Source organism: Mercenaria mercenaria, chromosome 1 (genome assembly GCF_021730395.1).
Source record: "Mercenaria mercenaria strain notata chromosome 1, MADL_Memer_1, whole genome shotgun sequence".
Taxonomy (NCBI): domain Eukaryota; kingdom Metazoa; phylum Mollusca; class Bivalvia; order Venerida; family Veneridae; genus Mercenaria; species Mercenaria mercenaria.
Genome location: NC_069361.1, coordinates 2,224,332 through 2,243,200, shown reverse-complemented (window position 1 = coordinate 2,243,200; position 18,869 = coordinate 2,224,332). Strand labels below are relative to the sequence as shown.

Genomic DNA, 18,869 nt, shown 5'->3' with positions numbered 1-18,869 from the left:
TGTTGTTGTTTTCCATATTTTAACTTTCCTTTTAACTCACCTGAGCATGGTAACCAATCATCTGCTATTATCAATCGACAGATGCTCTGCGGCTGAACATTAAGACACTGTTTAATTGACAAACTGCCGTGATTTAACAATGGGTCTTCATCAAACTTGGTCTGTAACATCATTTTTAGGTGTTCTCCCAATTTGATATAAATGTGGTTACTCATCCCCTTTTAAGGGCCACTAGAGCTTCAATTAGAAAAACCTTCTTCTCATGATCTGCCAGGTGGATCTTCATCAAATGTGGTTTATAGCATCATTATAAAGTCGTCTCCCAAATTAATTCAAATGAGGGGGGTGGGGTGCGGTTGGTACCTTTTAGGGGACACTAGGTCTAAAAATATAGTTTTTAACGATTTCTTGATTAAGGGTTAATGTCACAGTTATATTATTTTATTATTATACCAGATTTATGTAGCTTTTCATGATAAACTCGTTCAAAGGCGCTTTACATATAGCAAACGCAGACACACAGGGCTCGAAATTCATCCTCTACTAGAACAGACACAGAGCAATCTGACCAGAGGGACAGACTGAGATAACGATAATTCAAGATCAAGCCAGAGTACCTATTATTTTTAATACATATTTCTGTTTTAAACTTGATTCTCAGTCAGTAAAAGTTTAAAGAAATTTTGTCATAGGAAAATGTTTGCCCTATATACATATAGGCAACTGTGGCATTTACTTACCTTTAAGAAGTCTTCTCCCAATGTTATTCAAATGGGGATGATAGGCCCCTTTTAGTGGCTACCAGAGCTAAAATTAGAAATGCCTTTAAATGGCTCTTCATAAAACCATGTAATGGATTGGGGGCAACTTGCCTCTTTTAGGGGCTGCTAGAGTTAGAAATACCTTTAAATAACATCTTCACATGAATTGCTTGATTGATCTTCATCAAACCTGGTCTAGAGGATCATTATAAGGTCCTTCCTCAAATTTGTTTGATTGGGGACACTTGGCTCCTTTTAGGGGCCAATACAGACTTCTTCTCATGTACCTCTTGATTAATCTTCATCAAACTTGGCCTGTAGCATGATTATAACTTCCTCTCCTAATTTCATTCAAACAGGGACACTTAATAAATTAGCCCCTTTATGGTGCCGCTAGAGCTGAAAATAAAAATAGCTTCAAACGATTTCTTCACACGAACAACTAAATGGATCTTCATCAGACTTGGTCTTTAGTGTCATTATAAAGTCATATCTAAAATTTATTCAAATTGGGGTTGTTGGCTCCTTTTAGCAGCCTCTAGGGCTATAAAACACCTTTTAATGACTACTTCCCATGAACCGCTCAATGGATCTTCATCAAACTTGGTCTGTTGCATCATTATAAGGCCCTCTCCAAAATGTGTTCATCTGAGGGGCACTTGACCCATTGTAGGGGCCGCTAGAATTAAAAATTCTTCTTGTGTACGTACTACCTGATGGATCTTCATCAAACTTGATTTGTAGCATCATTATAAGGTCCTTGAACAAATTTGTACAATTGGAAGAATTTGACCCCTTTTAGGGGCTGCTAGAATTAAAAATAGAAATGCCTTTAAATAACTTCTCATGAACTGCTTGAAGGGTCTTCATCAAACCTTTCTCGAGCATCATTATAAGGTCCTTTACTATGTTTGTTCAATTTGGGGCACTCAGTCCCTTTTAGGGGTCACTAGAGCTTAAAACAAAAATTCTTTTAATTAACTTCCTCTCGCATGATGGGTCTTCATCAAACAGAACTTGGTCTGTAAGATCATTTTAAGGTGTTTTGTCAAATTTGTTCAAATAAAGGCGACTGGGCCCTTAACTTTTGGGGCCACTAGAGTTAAAATAGAAATACCCGTTTAACTGATTTCTTCTGATGGTTTATATGCGGTTTTTTATGCATGACAACAAAATATAGAAAAAAACTTTAAATAACTTTTGTTTTAATGAACAGCTTGAAGGATTTTCACCAAACCTAGTTAGAAGCAAAGTCAGATGGTTAACGTTTTTTGGTTATTTTTTTTCAGATGAGCGATTTAGGCCCATTTTGGACCTCTTATCCATGTTCCTGCATTAATTAGATATTACTAGTATGTATCACACAGAAGAAAGGTTTCCGTCCAGTTCCTCTGTCATTTTGCCTGCTGAGTATATCTAAAATAGTATCTGTGTTATAAATAGACTCCATTATATTATTTACAACAACACTGCTGCGCATAAATATTCTGTTTAATTCTTTCAAGCCTTCGCGCCTTAACAACTGTCGGCTGATCCCGGTCATTATTACGTTGTATATATCCCTTCATTTAATACATAGAGCTATCGCAATAATAATCGTGGACGATTGCTCCGGAGTAATATGTAGATATGTAGATTCAGATATCGGAAATAGAGGATGCACAAAAGTTACCTGGGAACATATTTTTTACATACCGTAGGTCCTGGTATGCTTCCAAACAGTGTACCCCAAGAATGTGCAATTCTTCGTCTTCCGAAAGTATCTAGATGCAGATGAGCTACCAAAGAACTGGATAGAAGAAAACAGCGTACCTATCTTCAAGAAAGAGAAAGGAAACCACCACTTCCCAGGAAACTAGCACCCAGCATCGTTTACCTGTGTCGACGATCAAATTATATGTCATCATATGTTAAATCATCTGTAAAATCACAAGTATATCACTAGCTCAGGTTGCCTATGCTGATTAGGTACCTCGCACGAAATACTTGGTCACTGTAGAAAGAAAGTTAGACTTTTGCAAGGTTCGTTCGTCACAAACCGATAGCTCGTGGTCCGACGTCGACTGACGAGTATTGCGTTATGTTGCGAAATCTGCGTCTGGAGTCATATAATGAGTTTACTGGGATATTTTAATGTTAAATACCATTGTTATTAGCTGGGAAAGGTGGTCATCTCTATATTTTTGTCTGTTTTGCAATGTACTGGAAATGTATGGTGATGCAAGCAAGCTGAAATGCAAACACCCGTGTTATATACATGTAGAGAAAAAAAATCTGGTATTGAGAACATTGCTATATTTTGGAAACTTAACGACATAATAGGCGAGCGAAAGTTTCGCAGTAGACGCGGATGTCATCGCACGCTTTGGCGTCAAAAACTGTTTGTAGACGCTCTTCCGAAAGACCCAGATGCAGACAAAAAATCACAGCAGACGCATATCCAATGTTATTGTCGTTTGCCAGTGACACCCAAAAAGAAAATTTTATGGTAACATTAGATCTATTTCAGTACAAAGGATTATGTAGCATCATTTGAATTGACTTTAATTTAGAACGGTTCAGTATTTGCTCTTACGTTAACAGAAGATGAGTGTTTCAAAAGTTTCCAAAGCCGATTTATACTTAACTATCGCAGACCGTGGCGATTTAAAAAGGTGAATTTCGACTGAACTTAGTTAATTGTGTTTGGTATCCGAATAATAACCATGCATTTGACGATAAAGTATTACATATCATTTTCAAGTGAGTCTTGCAATTGTTGGAATAAAGTCACCATCAGGTCAATTAAGACTCCCCGCTTTACATTTTCTAAGTCGTGACTTATATCACTATGCACTATAGTCTATTTCTTATGCATGTCTCACAGTTCTAGATCAAACAAGCCATTCCCGAAAGGAAAACTGTAAAGGTTTTCACTATAGCTAATTAAAAATCCTGCACGTCCGCAGATGGCCATACTTTCAACGAAAGGAAATGATCTGAAAAAATTAGGAAGAGGACCACCCAAGGAAGATTAAGAAACGTAACAAAAAAATCGATGTTAACTATTTTTTGATCATATTTCTTTTCAAAAACTTTTGCACCATTCTACTGGACTGAGCATATGATATGTCTGCTTCAACAGTCTCATACAAACTTTCTGCGTCACCATTTGTCGAAGGCAGATAAGGAGCGGCCATCTCCATCACAGATGGAGGTTCTCCCCCATATCCCATACTTGCCATAGGCATTAGTGGACCTTCTCCATATTCCATAAGCGGTGGTGGGCCAGGAACGCCATAGCAAATCCCTTCACATTGTGGTTTGAAATTCTTCCGCACATCACTTAAGCTTTTCAGGTCTACAAGCCTCTTTACTCCCGGAAAATCTAATACAGAAGACAACTCGGCTTTATTTCTGTAAAGCTGTTTAGTTCTAATGCCCTTTGACACCATTTTAGTATGTACTCTTCGTGTAAACTCTTCTTCGTTGATTTCTCTGCCAGCAGCTAAATCCGCCTGTGCCTCAGCGTTAACCTCGTCCATAAATTGTTCAAGTGACATTTCTTCCTGAGCTCCACCAACAATAACTTGAGTCAGCAACTGAACTTTCGTTAAAGGAACATATTGCCCACGCTACATCCATGAAGAAGTCCTTGTAAGGTGTGATACTTGGTTCACAGCCAACCATATATAGTGTAATACCTTTCTCAGCAATCCGATTTATGACCTCCATAGGGTCGATACCGACTGGGCATCCGTATGGAAATCCATCCCCACTAGCATTAATGCCATGCGGTGCTGCGTCTGAAACGCAAACAGATTTTGGTCGCCTCCTCTCGCCAGTTCAGCTTTAAAACATCATGGAGGGCGTCAGCAACCGCTTCCGGGGTGTCCCCACCTCCATCCGCTTGACTGTTGCTAAGCCATTCTTTCATAATTTTTGGATAATCCGTAAAATCATGAACACGAGTAACAAATGTTCTGTCTTGAGGTGGGTGATCACGATATTCTACTAACGCCAGACGAACGTTACTTCTCTCACAAGCAACAATTTCTTCAACTATTTTTCGAATGTTGTCTCGGGCTGACTCTATATATGAACCCATGCTTGCAGTACAGTCCATTGCGAATGCTAAATCCAACATTTTAATGTCATGTTTCTTTAATGGGAGTCTTTCCACATTATCTGTTTTTATTTTTGACGTTTTCTCACCCGTTTTGTATATTCACAACAGCAATTTTATATGTATGTGTGATGTGGTTCATCCGGGAGTATAAATAGATGTATATATATAGTATATAGTTGCTAGCGCGCTTATTTTGAATTTCAGCGGGCACATACAGTTGTACATAGTCTATAATACTAGGTAACCTACAACTGGTAGGTAGTGTATAAATTTTTTAAAGGACCATAAGGCTGTGGTTAAAATGTGGCTGCCATCTTTCCTATTTTTTTTATAATTGTTATACATTTTTTATTTCATACTATAGTCCTTAACTTATGGCTACAACAAGACATAGGTCATGTAAGGGAATAACATGAATTGCTGTCATCAAGTTTTTAACAGGTAGGGTGACCTCTTGTGCCCAGAAGTGTTACAGCATTTTAAACAATCTTTTCTTCTATCTGTCTTAATCATCCTTATCCGTCATCCTTATATGTGCAATGCCAGCGCGAAAAAAAAAGAAGAAAACAACAACAACAGAAAATTGAAACAAATCAGCTTCGCTAAAACCAGTAACACGGTTCCTTAAACTATCTTCTTTTCATACGGAACTTGCTTTCTTATTATCACTAGGTTCAACGCTGTTAACTAGTTGGGAATGCGGAAAGGAACAGAATCAAAACATTAAGAAAAAGAAGTAAGTGAAAAGGCACAGAATCAAGACATTAAGAAACAGAAGTAAATGAAAAAGGTTCAGAACATTCTGCTTCTGTTGCATTGATTGTGCACTATATTTACCATACTGAAACGAAACCCATCGCTAAATGGTGATGAATGGTGGAAAACAGTGGAACAGACTATAGATGGAAATGTTTACGACGTCCGTGTCAATAGCTCGAATTCAAATGCACGCGCCAGTGTAAACAAATTGGCGCCATCTTGCGGGCTGCTCTATTCAAGTTCGAAGTTTGGAGAGCGCCAAAATTTTCGAGTGCGTTAACGTAATATTTTGCCAGTATCAGTTCTTTTTTGGCATAATCCCGTTTTAGTCCCATTCGGGAATATTGACTTTTCTGAAAACAAAAAAAAACAAGACAAAAAAAACAAACTTAAAATCTAACCCTTGTTTTTATTTTTCTAATCTGGATCAATCAGACGTTTGATTTTATTTTTAATAGCTTAGCCTTAGTAGCAGCATAAACTTAGATTTTAATATACATCCGATGTTTATAAATGTATACTTGATATGTAATGGAAGTTGTTCCTAAAATAACAAGGAAAGTCTTTTTGCTTTTTCACAAATTGATTCTTCTGCTCTTGACTTGAGTCTAAGACTTGACCTTAGACAAGCTTACTGTCGCTGATTGGCTGCTTTTTAATTTCTGACATTTGCAGTTACAATTTGACTGTCACAATACAAAACAAACTGTATGCGTTGGATTAGTTTGACTACTTTTGAACTCTGATTCCAAATCTCCATGACTTGCCTGATTTCCAAATTTCCCTAACCAGTTACAAAATTCCCAGACCTTGGAAAAAATACTTTTTTACCCTGACTGCGGGAACCCAGTAAATAAAAAAAAACATAATAGCACTTAGCACAGTTCATATAAATTTCCCTAACCAGTTACAAAATTCCCTGACCTTGGAAAAAATACTTTTTTACCCTGACCGCGGGAACCCAGTAAATAAAAAAAAACATAATAGCACTTAGCATAAATCATATAAAACCAAAATACCTCTCCAGAGGGTGCACCTATACAAGAGGCAGAAGTTACCTGACAGTACAATACAATTGCCTGATACTATAGTGATAGGGGAAGATCCCTATTGATTTTCAGACAATTGGGAGGTCAGGCCCCTATCCCTTGATCATATGTCCGCTGATTTGTTAAAAATTGAACATGTTTTCTTTAACAAATTATTTAGATCTACAAATCAATAAAAAGTATGTCTAGAGACAGTTACTTTTCCAAGGAAAATAATAAAATACTGAGCATTGATAAAATGTGTAAAAGCATGGACTAAGTTAAACCACATTGTAGATCTCGATATAAACAATTTATTTTTGCCAGTCAAGCTTTGCTACAGCATATGGGGCTTTGCAATATTTGGGGGTATAATTGTTCTATATATATATATATACATACATGCACAAAATTTTCGTGCTAATAACCTGTATAAATCAAGCAATAATTGTCAAATTGGTTAACCTTGTTTAGAAAACCAACATCGTCAGGACATGTGGAGGACACTACCCAGTTCACTAGTTTAAGGTCAAGGTCACACTTTAAGGTCAACAATCAAATAGCTTGAATTCATATCTGCTCCATATCTTTTTAAAATAGTTGATTTTCAATAAACTAGCATCTATCTACAGACAACGTAGAATACACAACCCAGGTCACTGGGTTAAAGGTCACACTAACCTGTCAGAAGATCAAAAATCATAATCTTAGCATTTTTTGTTCTCTGTATCAAAGTAACATGTTATGGTATTTATCATTTACATGAACTGGTAGCTCTAGTAATTTTGTATCTTTTCTTTTCTGTTACAGATCATGTTGTTTCAAGACCTGAATGGTAATTACCAATATGGTGAATCTAGCAGCAGTTCAACAAACCAATGTCATCAAACCTTGCCCTCCATCTTTGAAGGCAGATCCTTGCACAATGTTTCAGATATCAGTTTAGAATGTGATGAAACAATAGATAACTGGGAGGAACTGGAATCATGCATCTTCAGCAACAAAAGGAATGAGAAATTTCATGTCTATGAAGAAACTAGCCAAGATGCTGTTGGTGAAAGTTTTGAGTTTTACAATGATTATCCTCCACCAAACTCTCCTGCAAAAGGTGTTCAAGTTGACCAGCCAGTGTTACAACTACACAGTCAGTATGTGAATAGTCTTCTGAAAGTGTGGAGAGATTCTCAGAAGAGAAATTGTAGTACAGAGGAGTCTGGTGAAAACAGTGACGGATACAGTCTGTCACCTGATGAACTTCAAAGTTCTCAGGAGAGCAATGAATCATCTCAAGACTGTGAAATGGCAACTGAAAGTGAAACAATTGAAGCCATCTTGGCCAGTAATACCATTGTTCAGGAGCACAGTGATAGTGCTCAAATGGAGCAGTTGCACGGTCTACCAGAGTCTCAGAGTTCATCTCGTTCAACTTCACCAACAGTGATGGAGATGCTTTCTCACTTCAGACAGAATGTCATGAACTTTCGATCTATATCTCCAATTGTTGTGAGGTCACCTACACCAGTCAGTTCAGGGTCATCATCACCAGGGTTTGTACGTTCTCCATCTCCACTGGAGTTCCTGGAACATAGCATGTCAAGTTTGCCTATTGATGACTCCACAGAGCTTGTGTTCTATGACAATCGGTACATTGTGCGCAGTTACAGTCCTGTGTCTTATAGTCAAGGTGACCATCAGGTACCAGATGTTAATATGGACTTTCAGCAAACTGTATCCGATTCTGAAGAGTTTCCTTCTTTTAGATCGTATAGCCATATTAGAATTCAGAACTCTTGTCAAGACCAGGTTGTTCCAGATTATATTGAAGAGTGAAAATCTTGGCTAGGAAGATTGGAATTCAGCTGGATTATTAAATTCAAAATACTATGAAGACCTAACCATTTGTTGACTGTTCTGGTGAAGGGCAAACAAGTTCTAGGAGAAAAAGTAAATTTAGAGTGTGTCACATTGTCTGTTGCAAGACATTGAAGTTCAGCAGACCATCAGTATTTAATATTGAAAAGTTATGGATAGTTTCTAGCCAGATATCAAATATACTTTACAAAGCTGTTTATGAAAATGTGTTTCCACAAATTTAAGACAAAAATTATTGAAATATCTAGTTTAATTCAAACACTGTAAATCTTTAACCAGAAACTAGGCTATATTATAAATCTTTGATCTGAAGCGCTAGATTTTTTATTCACAGTTTCTGATGTTTTTAATGGACTGTTATGTAATGGTTGAATATATTTGGGTTTGTAAACAAAACTTAACTTGTATACAGATTGTCCTCGAATTGTCAAGCTTGTGTGTACTTGCTTAAAACATAGGACTGTATGAAGCAATAATGCTGTTAATGTTATATCTGAAAAAGTTGTTATTTTGTTGACAGAATTTTTATGATCATGTTACTTGTTAATTTTATACAACTTGTTATTGTTCAAGTTTAGCTAGAGATAATTTTTAACCTTCCATTGTTCAGTGTAGGTGCTGCAAACTAGTCAGTTGAGTATTAATGTTTCAGATGTACAGTTTTAGGTTATGGATGTCTATTTAATTCAAAATACAAAAACAAAAAATAGTAAGTATATAAATTGTCACCATTTAAGAAAATCTTGAAAGTCAGTTTTGGTCACGTTTTGAGGAATGCAAATAAGTAAGACCTCACCAAAATAAAAAGTTGTACATTGGTTCTGTGGCTTATATATTTTCCGAAAGACAAAGATCTTTTTTGTTTTTAATTGCACTTGCAACACTGAAAAAAAAAATTGTTTAAAATTTGTCAATTTTCTACATTTTTATGAATTCTTAGAGTGTAAAAATGATCAGTTGTCTTAAAATGGACTTTAGTCATGTTAAAAAATAACTCGTACACAAATTGACTATGAACATGCATCATGTATTTGTAGTTGTATAATTATAGTCACTTCCCAATATTCAGTTCACATCATTTTCCAAGCAAGTTGTCACCATATTAGGACTGGTATCCTTGAAATACTAATGAATAAAGTTATAACTTTAATCTACATTATATGGTCAAGGGGAAAGAAATCTTTTCAGTTTGCATTCTTTTACCACTATTCTTTTCACTGTTTTGTGATTTTATCCTATTCTGTATCCATGATGAATTATTGTTAAGGTAAAGGGTTGTACTTTCTATTACAGCTTTTGCTTTCGTTCAACTAGTGCCAAAACAAGAAAAATACATTTCTGCACTCTTGACCTGTACTTGTTTTCCTTTAAAAACAGACAAAATGCCAATCAACTGATATATGCCATGAATTTGGGAAACTGGATGAAGGGGCTACACTGCTGGATAATTCAATGCCTTTAAAAACTCACAATTTGCAAACAACTGTAACATAAATTATGTCCATTTAGATGCATTTCTATTATTCCTTCAGTTTATAGAGATTTGTTTAGTCCAAGCAGTTGAATATTGTTGTACATGCAGATAGAAGTTAATTGATTTTACATTACTTTTGGTGTACAAATGACACAACTGATTCAGTAGCATCACACTGACAATAGACCGGCAATATTGTTGTTGTTGTTGTTGTTGTTTTTTTCAATTTAGAAAACAGATTGTTATAGCAATACAATGGATTTTATGTCTAGAGTTTTGCTTGTTCATTTCAATTGTTGATAATCTCAGGTACTTGTTTTTTCTTTTATTTCAATTTGGACTACTTTTACAGTTTGTTGTTAATTGTTTGATATTATCATGACTAGATTTTAAATTAGTACTGCATTACATGCGTTTTAAAATGTTAAATTGACTTGTGTATGAATTTTGTATGTTAGATTACATGTATGTTCAATTGACTTGTGTATGGATTTTGTATGTCTGATTACATGTATTTAATGTTGATTAATTTTACATTAAACCATATATTGTATAACTACTGGTTGGGAACCAGATTCCAGACAGCCCTACTTTCAGGACAAGTAAAATCACCAATTCATTTTGTCACTCTTATTGAAATTCTTTTATCCAAATTACAAATCTTCATCAGTCTTGGTCTGTAGAATCGTTATAAAGTCTTATCCCAAATTTGCTTAAATGGGGACGTTTGGCCCCTTTTAGGGGCCACTACAGCTAAAACTAGAAAAACCTTTGACTTCTTCACATGGACCCCTAGATGGATCTTCAAACTTGCTCTTTAGCAACATTACAAGAGGCTGAAGTGAGGGCGCTTGCAAAAAATGCTAAAAATAGAAATGCATTAAACAGCTTCCTCTCACGAGCCACTTTATGTATCTTTATCAAACTTGATCTGTAGCATCAACATAAGGTCCCCACCCAATTTTGTTCAAAATGGGAGTGCATGGCCCCTTTTAGGGTCAGCTAGAGCTGAGAATAGAAATACCTATAAACAGCTTCTTCAAATGAACGGCTAGATGAGTCTTCACCAAACTTGGTCTGTATGATCATTGAAAGGTCTATCTTTCAAATTTGTTCATATGGGAGCACCTGGCCCCCTTTTAGGGGCCACTTGAACTAATTATCAGAATACCATTATGTAACTCACAAACTGCTGGATGCAGATAACCATTATAAAAAGACCTTCCAAAACACCCTCATCCAGTCTGTATTTTTTCCACCAAATTTTGTACGGCCTTAGAAGCATATCGTGTTTGGACCATTTCGTCATTGTTACAGCCTCTGGAACTTTTAACAACTGGAGCATATTATGGTCCTCCTCCAAAGTTGCACACTCTTGAGCATGTTAAAGCCCTGAAATATTCGCGAGTGATCTATGGCCATCATGGCCCTCTTGTTTCTTTCTCAGAATACCTCGGTCATCCTCGATTTTCTTACCGAACACTGCTCTACCCTACAGAGAAAGTTATCTTTATGGCCAGTAGGTTAAGGTCGCCTGCTTGAAATCACTTGCCCCTCATCGTTGTAGTTTGGGTCTCATTTAGTCTCAGAATTCTCCATGTGAGAAAGCCATCCAGTTGGCTTAAAGATTGGTGGTTCCAACCAGGTGCCTTACCGTGATGAAATGACACCTTGAGGGGCACCTGGGGTCTTCCTCAATGAAATGCTCGAAAATTGCCATATAAACTATAACTGTGTCAGTGTGACATTTAACACAACAACTTTTATGACCACTTTGCTGCCCCTAAGAAAACTAAATTTTACATCACTTGATTGCAGTGATGTTTTCTATTGTAATACAAGCTGAACTTTATTTAGTTTCAATTATGTCTAATGATGTCTAGAATTTGTTCCCAACCAGAAGGTATGTCATTGATTGAAAATTTTGTGTCAAAATTACGTATTAACTCACAAATACCAACAAATATATCAATATAGGCACAAGACTCTTACATATAGAACAAAATTTAATGGCAAAAGAAATAATTCTGTTCAGACTAATTTCAAGATCTGATAATAATACTGGTCCTTGAAATTTTTGAAAGTACAAAAAAAATTAAGTAAAGACATGTAGTTGTTTGATTAGTTCAATATTCACAAACCAGTTTCAGCATTAAATAATAGTATTTATTACATACTAATTTATTAACTCTATTACAGAAGAACCTGATACATCAATATTTTTTCCATATTGATGTTCGAATTTCATATCGGGGGATGTGTGGTGTCAGTTTCATGTATGTCATTGCGTTTAAACGTTCTTTAACAACAATATTTTCAGTTTTACTCAGGCTAAAGAACAAATATCATTTATATAATAATTATATGTGTTGTTTGTGTATGTAATAAAAAGATTATAAGATTTGCATCGAGAAATATACAAGAATTCTGCAGCAAAATGGTAGTGTTCCCTAAAGTCACACAATATTTCCGCTGCAGAACTCGTGCATATTTCTCGGTACAAATCTAATAACCTATAAGTATTAAAATAATACATCATTTTAAATAACTAGAGGGTTGGTAATAGAAAATAGTCTTTAATTCATGGTAAGAAATAATTTTGGATAGAGTTTCCATTATAAATTTTGGCAAGTACAATTAAAATTTTGAAAAATCGTAATTTTGACTTCATGAATCTGTTTATGAAACTCATAAAAAACAACATAAATGTAACAGTTTGAAAACAATTTTTATATAATATATGAAGATGAATATTATCCAGAGATTTCCATATATTTACATTTTCCCCATTTGTTCTGTTGAAAATTATGTTGTTCATTTTGTATGAGCCCTAATGGAAAGGTGCCAAATTTGCAATAATGATGCTTAGTGATAAAGTGCCACTGTACTGGCTAGCATCCTACAACCGGACACTTTTGTGATATTTTTCAAGATAACTCGGGTGGGAAATAGATGTATCTAATGGTTGAAATTTCACGTAAAACAAAGCTATGTTCTCCTCCCAAAAAAAGAGTAATTTTGTTTGTACTTTTTCGAGGCCCGAACGAAAAGGCCACCGAATCATGTTGTTTTAAGGTCTAACAGTACCATGTTTCCGGACCATATATGGACAGCGAGTACAGTGTATGAGTCATAGAACTGTATGAATGACCTCTCTTGAAAGGATGAATTGATTGTATCTCTCCCGGCCAAATCTTTTAAAATTTCATTTTTCGAAGTGGATATTTTGATATGAAAATCTGTTTTAGGGTGTATTGAAATCATGAACAAAATTATCAAAGTTGTATTTCTCGGTTTAAGTGTTTACTAAATGTCTCGTCTGCTTACCTCAAATTTTCATGGGGCCTTTAGATTTAATGGCGGGACCTTATGGAATTACTGCACATGCGCATCATGCCACTTCCGACTTCCCCGACATGTAAACATGCTTCGTGAGTGCGGATGAAATGAGATGTAGCATTTATAGTAAAATACTTAAATTTAACCGTTGTAACTTCACTGTGTTGTTGAAAAATCAAGCGTCCATTTGATTGTAAACAGATGAACAAGGTTAAAGACCGAAATAAAGCATTTACGGGACTGTCTGGTTTTGGTGGGCACTAGCCAGTAGTTCATACGGAATGAACCACATAATATAATCAGCAAACTAAACATAAATTGCTAGCGCGATTTATGAATTTGCCAGTCGTATTCTGTCATTCATTTTGCATGAACTCCAAAAGAAAAATCCATATCTTTAAAGTTGAATATTTTGCATATAAAATTAGAACAAATTCATGTTTATTCTCAGCTGTGTTATAATGAACCACTTGAGCTATTTTCTGTTGTCTATTAGGTTACTGTACTTATATGTCTTTCTGTACATCTAGCAGCATATTGTTTTATCATGATAGATTTTAATCATTGATGATCTAGTTTACACTGTTTATTTTTGTCCATGTTATAAACTATTAAATGACTTTTTTTTTCAAAGTTTTGGTCTTTCTTTTTGTGAAGAGAATGAATTGTCACACTTCCAGACATGAGCAAATTAAAAACATTTACTGAATCCAGTAAATAGTCCTGTCCATATTTCTAGCCAATATCCATCCATTTGAATTTTTATGTGAGCATTCATCAAGTGTCCGACATGTGGTTGGGGGGGGTGGGGGGTGACATACTGATTCACAAACTTTGTACACCAAACTCCTTCAAAATCACAAGCCAATTTACGCCACTATTTCTAAGTGATTATTGCAAAGCCTTGTAGTGATAGTCGCATGATCCTTTAGTGATTTTCAGTGGATTAAGTCAAGCAATAGCTCATATGTACCATGTTAGTTCATTAATTTTCAGTGGTTATTGTTCCTGATTGTCAATTTTATCATCTTTCTGCCACTTCTCTTACATTATTGTGCAGATTTCAACCAAACCTTACAGGAGTGATAAGTACAAAGCTCAATAGCTCATATTGTACACATGTTCTAGTTCATTAATTTTCAGTGGAGTTATGGCCCATGTTTTGTCAAAATTCAAATCATAGTTATGAAGATTGTTAGTCCCCTACTGGTTGAAAACCAGTTTCGGGGACTTATAGGAATGCGCTTTTCCGTCCGTCCACAATTTCGTGTCCGGTCCATAACTCTGTCATCCATGAAGGGATTTTAATATTACTTGGCACAAATGTTCCACATGATAAGAGGACATGTCATGCGCAAAACTCGGACCCCTAGCTCAAAGGTCAAGGTCACTATTGGAGGTCAAAGGTCAACAGGGCTTTTTTCCTGTCTGGTCCATAACTCTCCCATCCATGAAGGGATTTAAATATTACTTGGCATAAATGTACCTCATAATAAGACGATGTGTCATGCACAACTTTCAGACCCCTAACTCAAAGGTCAAGGTCACACTTAGCAATCAAATGTTAACATAGCATGAACAGGGTCTGTTCTGTGTCCGGTCCATAACTCTGACATTCATAAAGGGATTTTAATATCACTTGGCACAAGTGTTCCCCATGATGAGACAATGTGTAATGCGCAAATCCAGGACCCCTAGCTCAAAGGTCAAGGTCACAATTGGGGTCAAAGGTCAACAGAGTTTTTTTTCCTGTCCAGTCCATAACTCTGCCATCCATGAAGGGATTTTAACATTACTTGGCACAAATGTTCCCCATGATGAGGCAACGTGTCATGCGCAAAACCGGGACCCCTAGCTCAAAGGTCAAGGTCACAATTGGAGGTCAAAGGTCAACAGAGTTTTTTTCCTGTCCGGTCCATAACTCTCCCATCCATGAAGGGATTTTAATATTACTTGGCACTAATTGCCTTCCAGTAGGGGACTTTGTATTGCATGGCAATACTTCATTCACTTGTTTCTCCTGGTGTAGACTTTGATAGTAAATAATTATTTTAAAGTCAAAAGCTTTGATAGTAACATATCTGACTTTATCAAAACCTTGAACCAAAACATTCTATGTTAAATAGGGACATACTTCTGTCAAAATACAAATCAGAGTTTCGGAGATTGTTTCTCCTGGTGTAGACTTTGATAGTAAATAACTATTTTAACCCTTACCATGCTGGACACAATTGACGCTGCCTTTGAGTCCAGTGTAGATCATGATCAGCCTGCACATCAGTGCAGTCTAATCATATGCACTGTTCACTATTCAGCCAGTATCTTTTTTGGTAAGCAACCCTTTTAACAATTAATGGTACTATCCAAACTTGAAGATGGACAAGTTCATTATAATAATTTAGCAAGGTAAGGGTTAAGCTTCGGTAGTAAACCATTCTAAGTTAAAAAGGGGCATTACTTTGTCAAAATTCAATCAGCGTTATGGGAATTGTTTTTACTGGTGGAGACTTTGATAGTAAGTAACTGTTTTAAGTTTCAAGTCAATAGCTTTGACAGTAACAGAGATATTTGACTTTATCAAAATCTTTAACCAATGGCTACGCCGGGGCAAGTGCAATAGCTCTACTTTTTCTCCGAAAAGACGAGCTAAAAAGGATTAACCTGCGTAATATATATGGTCATGTAATTTGTGCTTTGTGTATATGAGATCACAGTTTTTTCATGGGTGTTCAAATACAACCTCTTCACACTGACAATCTACCGGTGTTTAAACAAAACAAACACTAACAGTAAGGTGAGGTTTCTATTTTTTTTGTCTTTATCACAGAAAATATAGAACCAGCTTCAAAATACTTCAATAAATCGGTCAGATGTCTTACAATCTACAGTTTATTTTGGTTAATTCAATGTGCTATACAGTATTATCCAGTATACTGAATTTAGGTTGGTGCCATATTTAATTTTACACTGTTCAGTGCCATGATCATTCCTTGGCCTCATATCACAACTAAGCACCTGTATGATAGTGATTACTTTATCCTGTATGCCAGGTTGAATTCATTAATAGCTGAACATTAAACCTAAAACCTATATTTCTAAGAGTCTCTGTCAAGGCCATATTCAAGTTTCAAAGCTTAAAGCTGTATAATACGGGTTCTGCTAAAACTTTATCCAAATAACAAAGAAAATGCCTTGCTATACCCCTTTCCCACTATTTACAATGTAATATTCAGAATGTACCTCTTTACACTTTATAATTGGGTATTGTTGTTTTTTTTTTTATGAAAGGAATAAAATATGAAAATAACCGTAAAGCAGTCCTATCAGACACTTCTTCCTTGATTTCAATTCAGACCTCTAGAATAAATAGTAATAGTCATTATGAAAATACATTCTACTTTGAAATGCACCAATCTCTAACACTGTTGATATAGCATTGTTCATGATATGACTGTAGTACCCTCTGTGAGAACGTCTGCTAGTCTGAATGTTGATAGTGTGAACTGCTCATCTACTCGGACATAGCCAGCTTGCCACAACGCTGAATTCCACACTTAAAAATCTTTTTCGCTAGTATTAAAACTATTATCAACTTTCATCTTTCATAAATTTAAATGTTCTGGAAGAAGGTGCCGTGATAACTTTACGTGAGAGTCGCATTTTTCCTGTTGCCGGATCCCTACCAAAATATTTCACTGAGATAATCTGACCGACTTCAAATCCAAGTGCGCTTGGGTGTGATACCTGCAGATAAAACAATTTACAGCGATAAATTTACTTGATTAAACAGCTGCATGGAATGATACTAGTACGTAATGTTGCATTGGTGACATCACTGGTAAGAACATTTAAATGATGCCTCACTGGTAAGAACATTTAAATGATGCCTCACTGGTTAGAACATTTACAATATACCTCATTTGTCATGTAATTTACATGACACCTAACTGGTAATAACATCTACATGATTTATTATTGATTCCATGATGCATCAGTGATCAAAACAATTTCAAGATATCTTACTGGAGAAACAATTTACATGACACCTCACTTTCAGAATACAAACATGATGTTTCACTGGTCAGAACATACACATGTCTCACTAGTCTGAACATTTATACGATTTCTCACTGGTCAAGACATTTATACCAGTCTTACTGGTCAGGACATTTACACAAGTCTCACTGGTCAGGACATTTATATGATGTCTCACTGGTCAGGACATTTATATGATTTCTCACTGGTCAGGACATTTATACCAGTCTTACTGGTCAGGACATTTTCAGGAGTCTCACTGGTCAGGACATTTATATGATGGCTCACTGGTCAGAACATTTACATGACGTCTCTGGTCAGGACATTTACATGAGTCTCACTGGTCAGGACATTGATATGATGTCTCACTGGTCAGGACATTTACATGAGTCTCAATGGTCAGGACATTTACATGAGTCTCAATGGTCAGGACATTTACATGATGTCTCACTGGTCAGGACATTTACATGAGTCTCAATGGTCAGGACATTTACATGATGTCTCTCTGGTCAGGACATTTACACGAGTCTCACTGGTCAGGACATTTTCAAGAGTCTCACTGGCCAGGACATTTACATGAGTCTCAATGGTCAGGACATTTACATGAGTCTCAATGGTCAGGACATTCATATGATGTATCACTGGTCAGGACATTTATATGATGTTTCACTGGTCATGACATTTATATGATGTCTCACTAGTCGGAACATTTATATAATGTCTCACTGGTCAGAACATTTATATAATGTCTCACTGGTCAGAACATTTACACGAGTCTCACTGGTCAGGACATTTACATGAGTCTCACTGGTCCCGACATTCATATGATGTATCACTGGTCAGGACATTTATATGATGTCTCACTGGTCAGGACATTTATATGATGTCTCACTGGTCGGAACATTTATATAATGTCTCACTGGTCAGAACATTTATATAATGTCTCACTGGTCAGAACATTTACACGAGTCTCACTGGTCAGGACATTTACACATGTCTCACTGGTCAGAACATTTACACGAGTCTCACTGGTCCCGACATTTATATGATGTCTCACTGGTCAGGACATTTACATCTCACTGGTCCGGACATTTATATGATGTCTCACTGGTCAGGACATTTACACGAGTCTCACTGGTCCCAACATTTATATGATGTCTCACTGGTCAGGACATTTACATCTCACTGGTTCAGACATTTATATGATGTCTCACTAGTCAGGACATTTACATGAGTCTCACTGGTCAAGACATTTTCAAGAGTCTCACTGGTCAGGACATTTACACGAGTCTCACTGGTCAGAACATTTATATAATGTCTCACTGGTCAGAACGTTGACGTGGTGTTTCACTGGTAAGGACATTTACATGATGTCTCACCGGCAAGACATTTATATGGTGTCTCACTGGTTAGAACGTACATGATGTCTCACTAGTCAGAACATTTACATTGTGTCTCACTGGCAAGAACATTTACATGATGTCACACTTGTC

At 36.2% G+C, this 18,869-nt stretch overlaps 2 protein-coding genes and 1 pseudogene across 2 annotated transcripts in view; 1 reads left to right on the top strand and 2 right to left on the bottom strand.

The window, feature by feature from the left end:
• Window positions 1–3,795: 3,795 nt before the first annotated feature.
• On the bottom strand, window positions 3,796–4,998 carry LOC123545827 (uncharacterized; annotated as a pseudogene).
• Window positions 4,999–5,831: 833 nt separating this feature from the next.
• Window positions 5,832–13,981, top strand: LOC123545177 (uncharacterized). The gene is made up of 2 exons (XM_045331512.2): window positions 5,832–5,899; window positions 7,467–13,981. Exon 2 carries the CDS (start codon window positions 7,470–7,472, stop codon window positions 8,484–8,486), a length of 1,017 nt encoding a protein of 338 aa, XP_045187447.2. The 5' UTR covers window positions 5,832–5,899; window positions 7,467–7,469; the 3' UTR covers window positions 8,487–13,981.
• Window positions 13,982–16,608: 2,627 nt separating this feature from the next.
• Window positions 16,609–18,869, bottom strand: part of LOC123524821 (polyribonucleotide nucleotidyltransferase 1, mitochondrial-like) — an 80,429-nt gene continuing 78,168 nt past the window's right edge. The window contains exon 23 of the mRNA XM_053537932.1: window positions 16,609–17,085. Coding sequence (XP_053393907.1) covers window positions 16,930–17,085 — 156 coding nt within the window. The 3' untranslated portion in view covers window positions 16,609–16,929. The remainder of the gene's footprint in view (window positions 17,086–18,869) is intronic.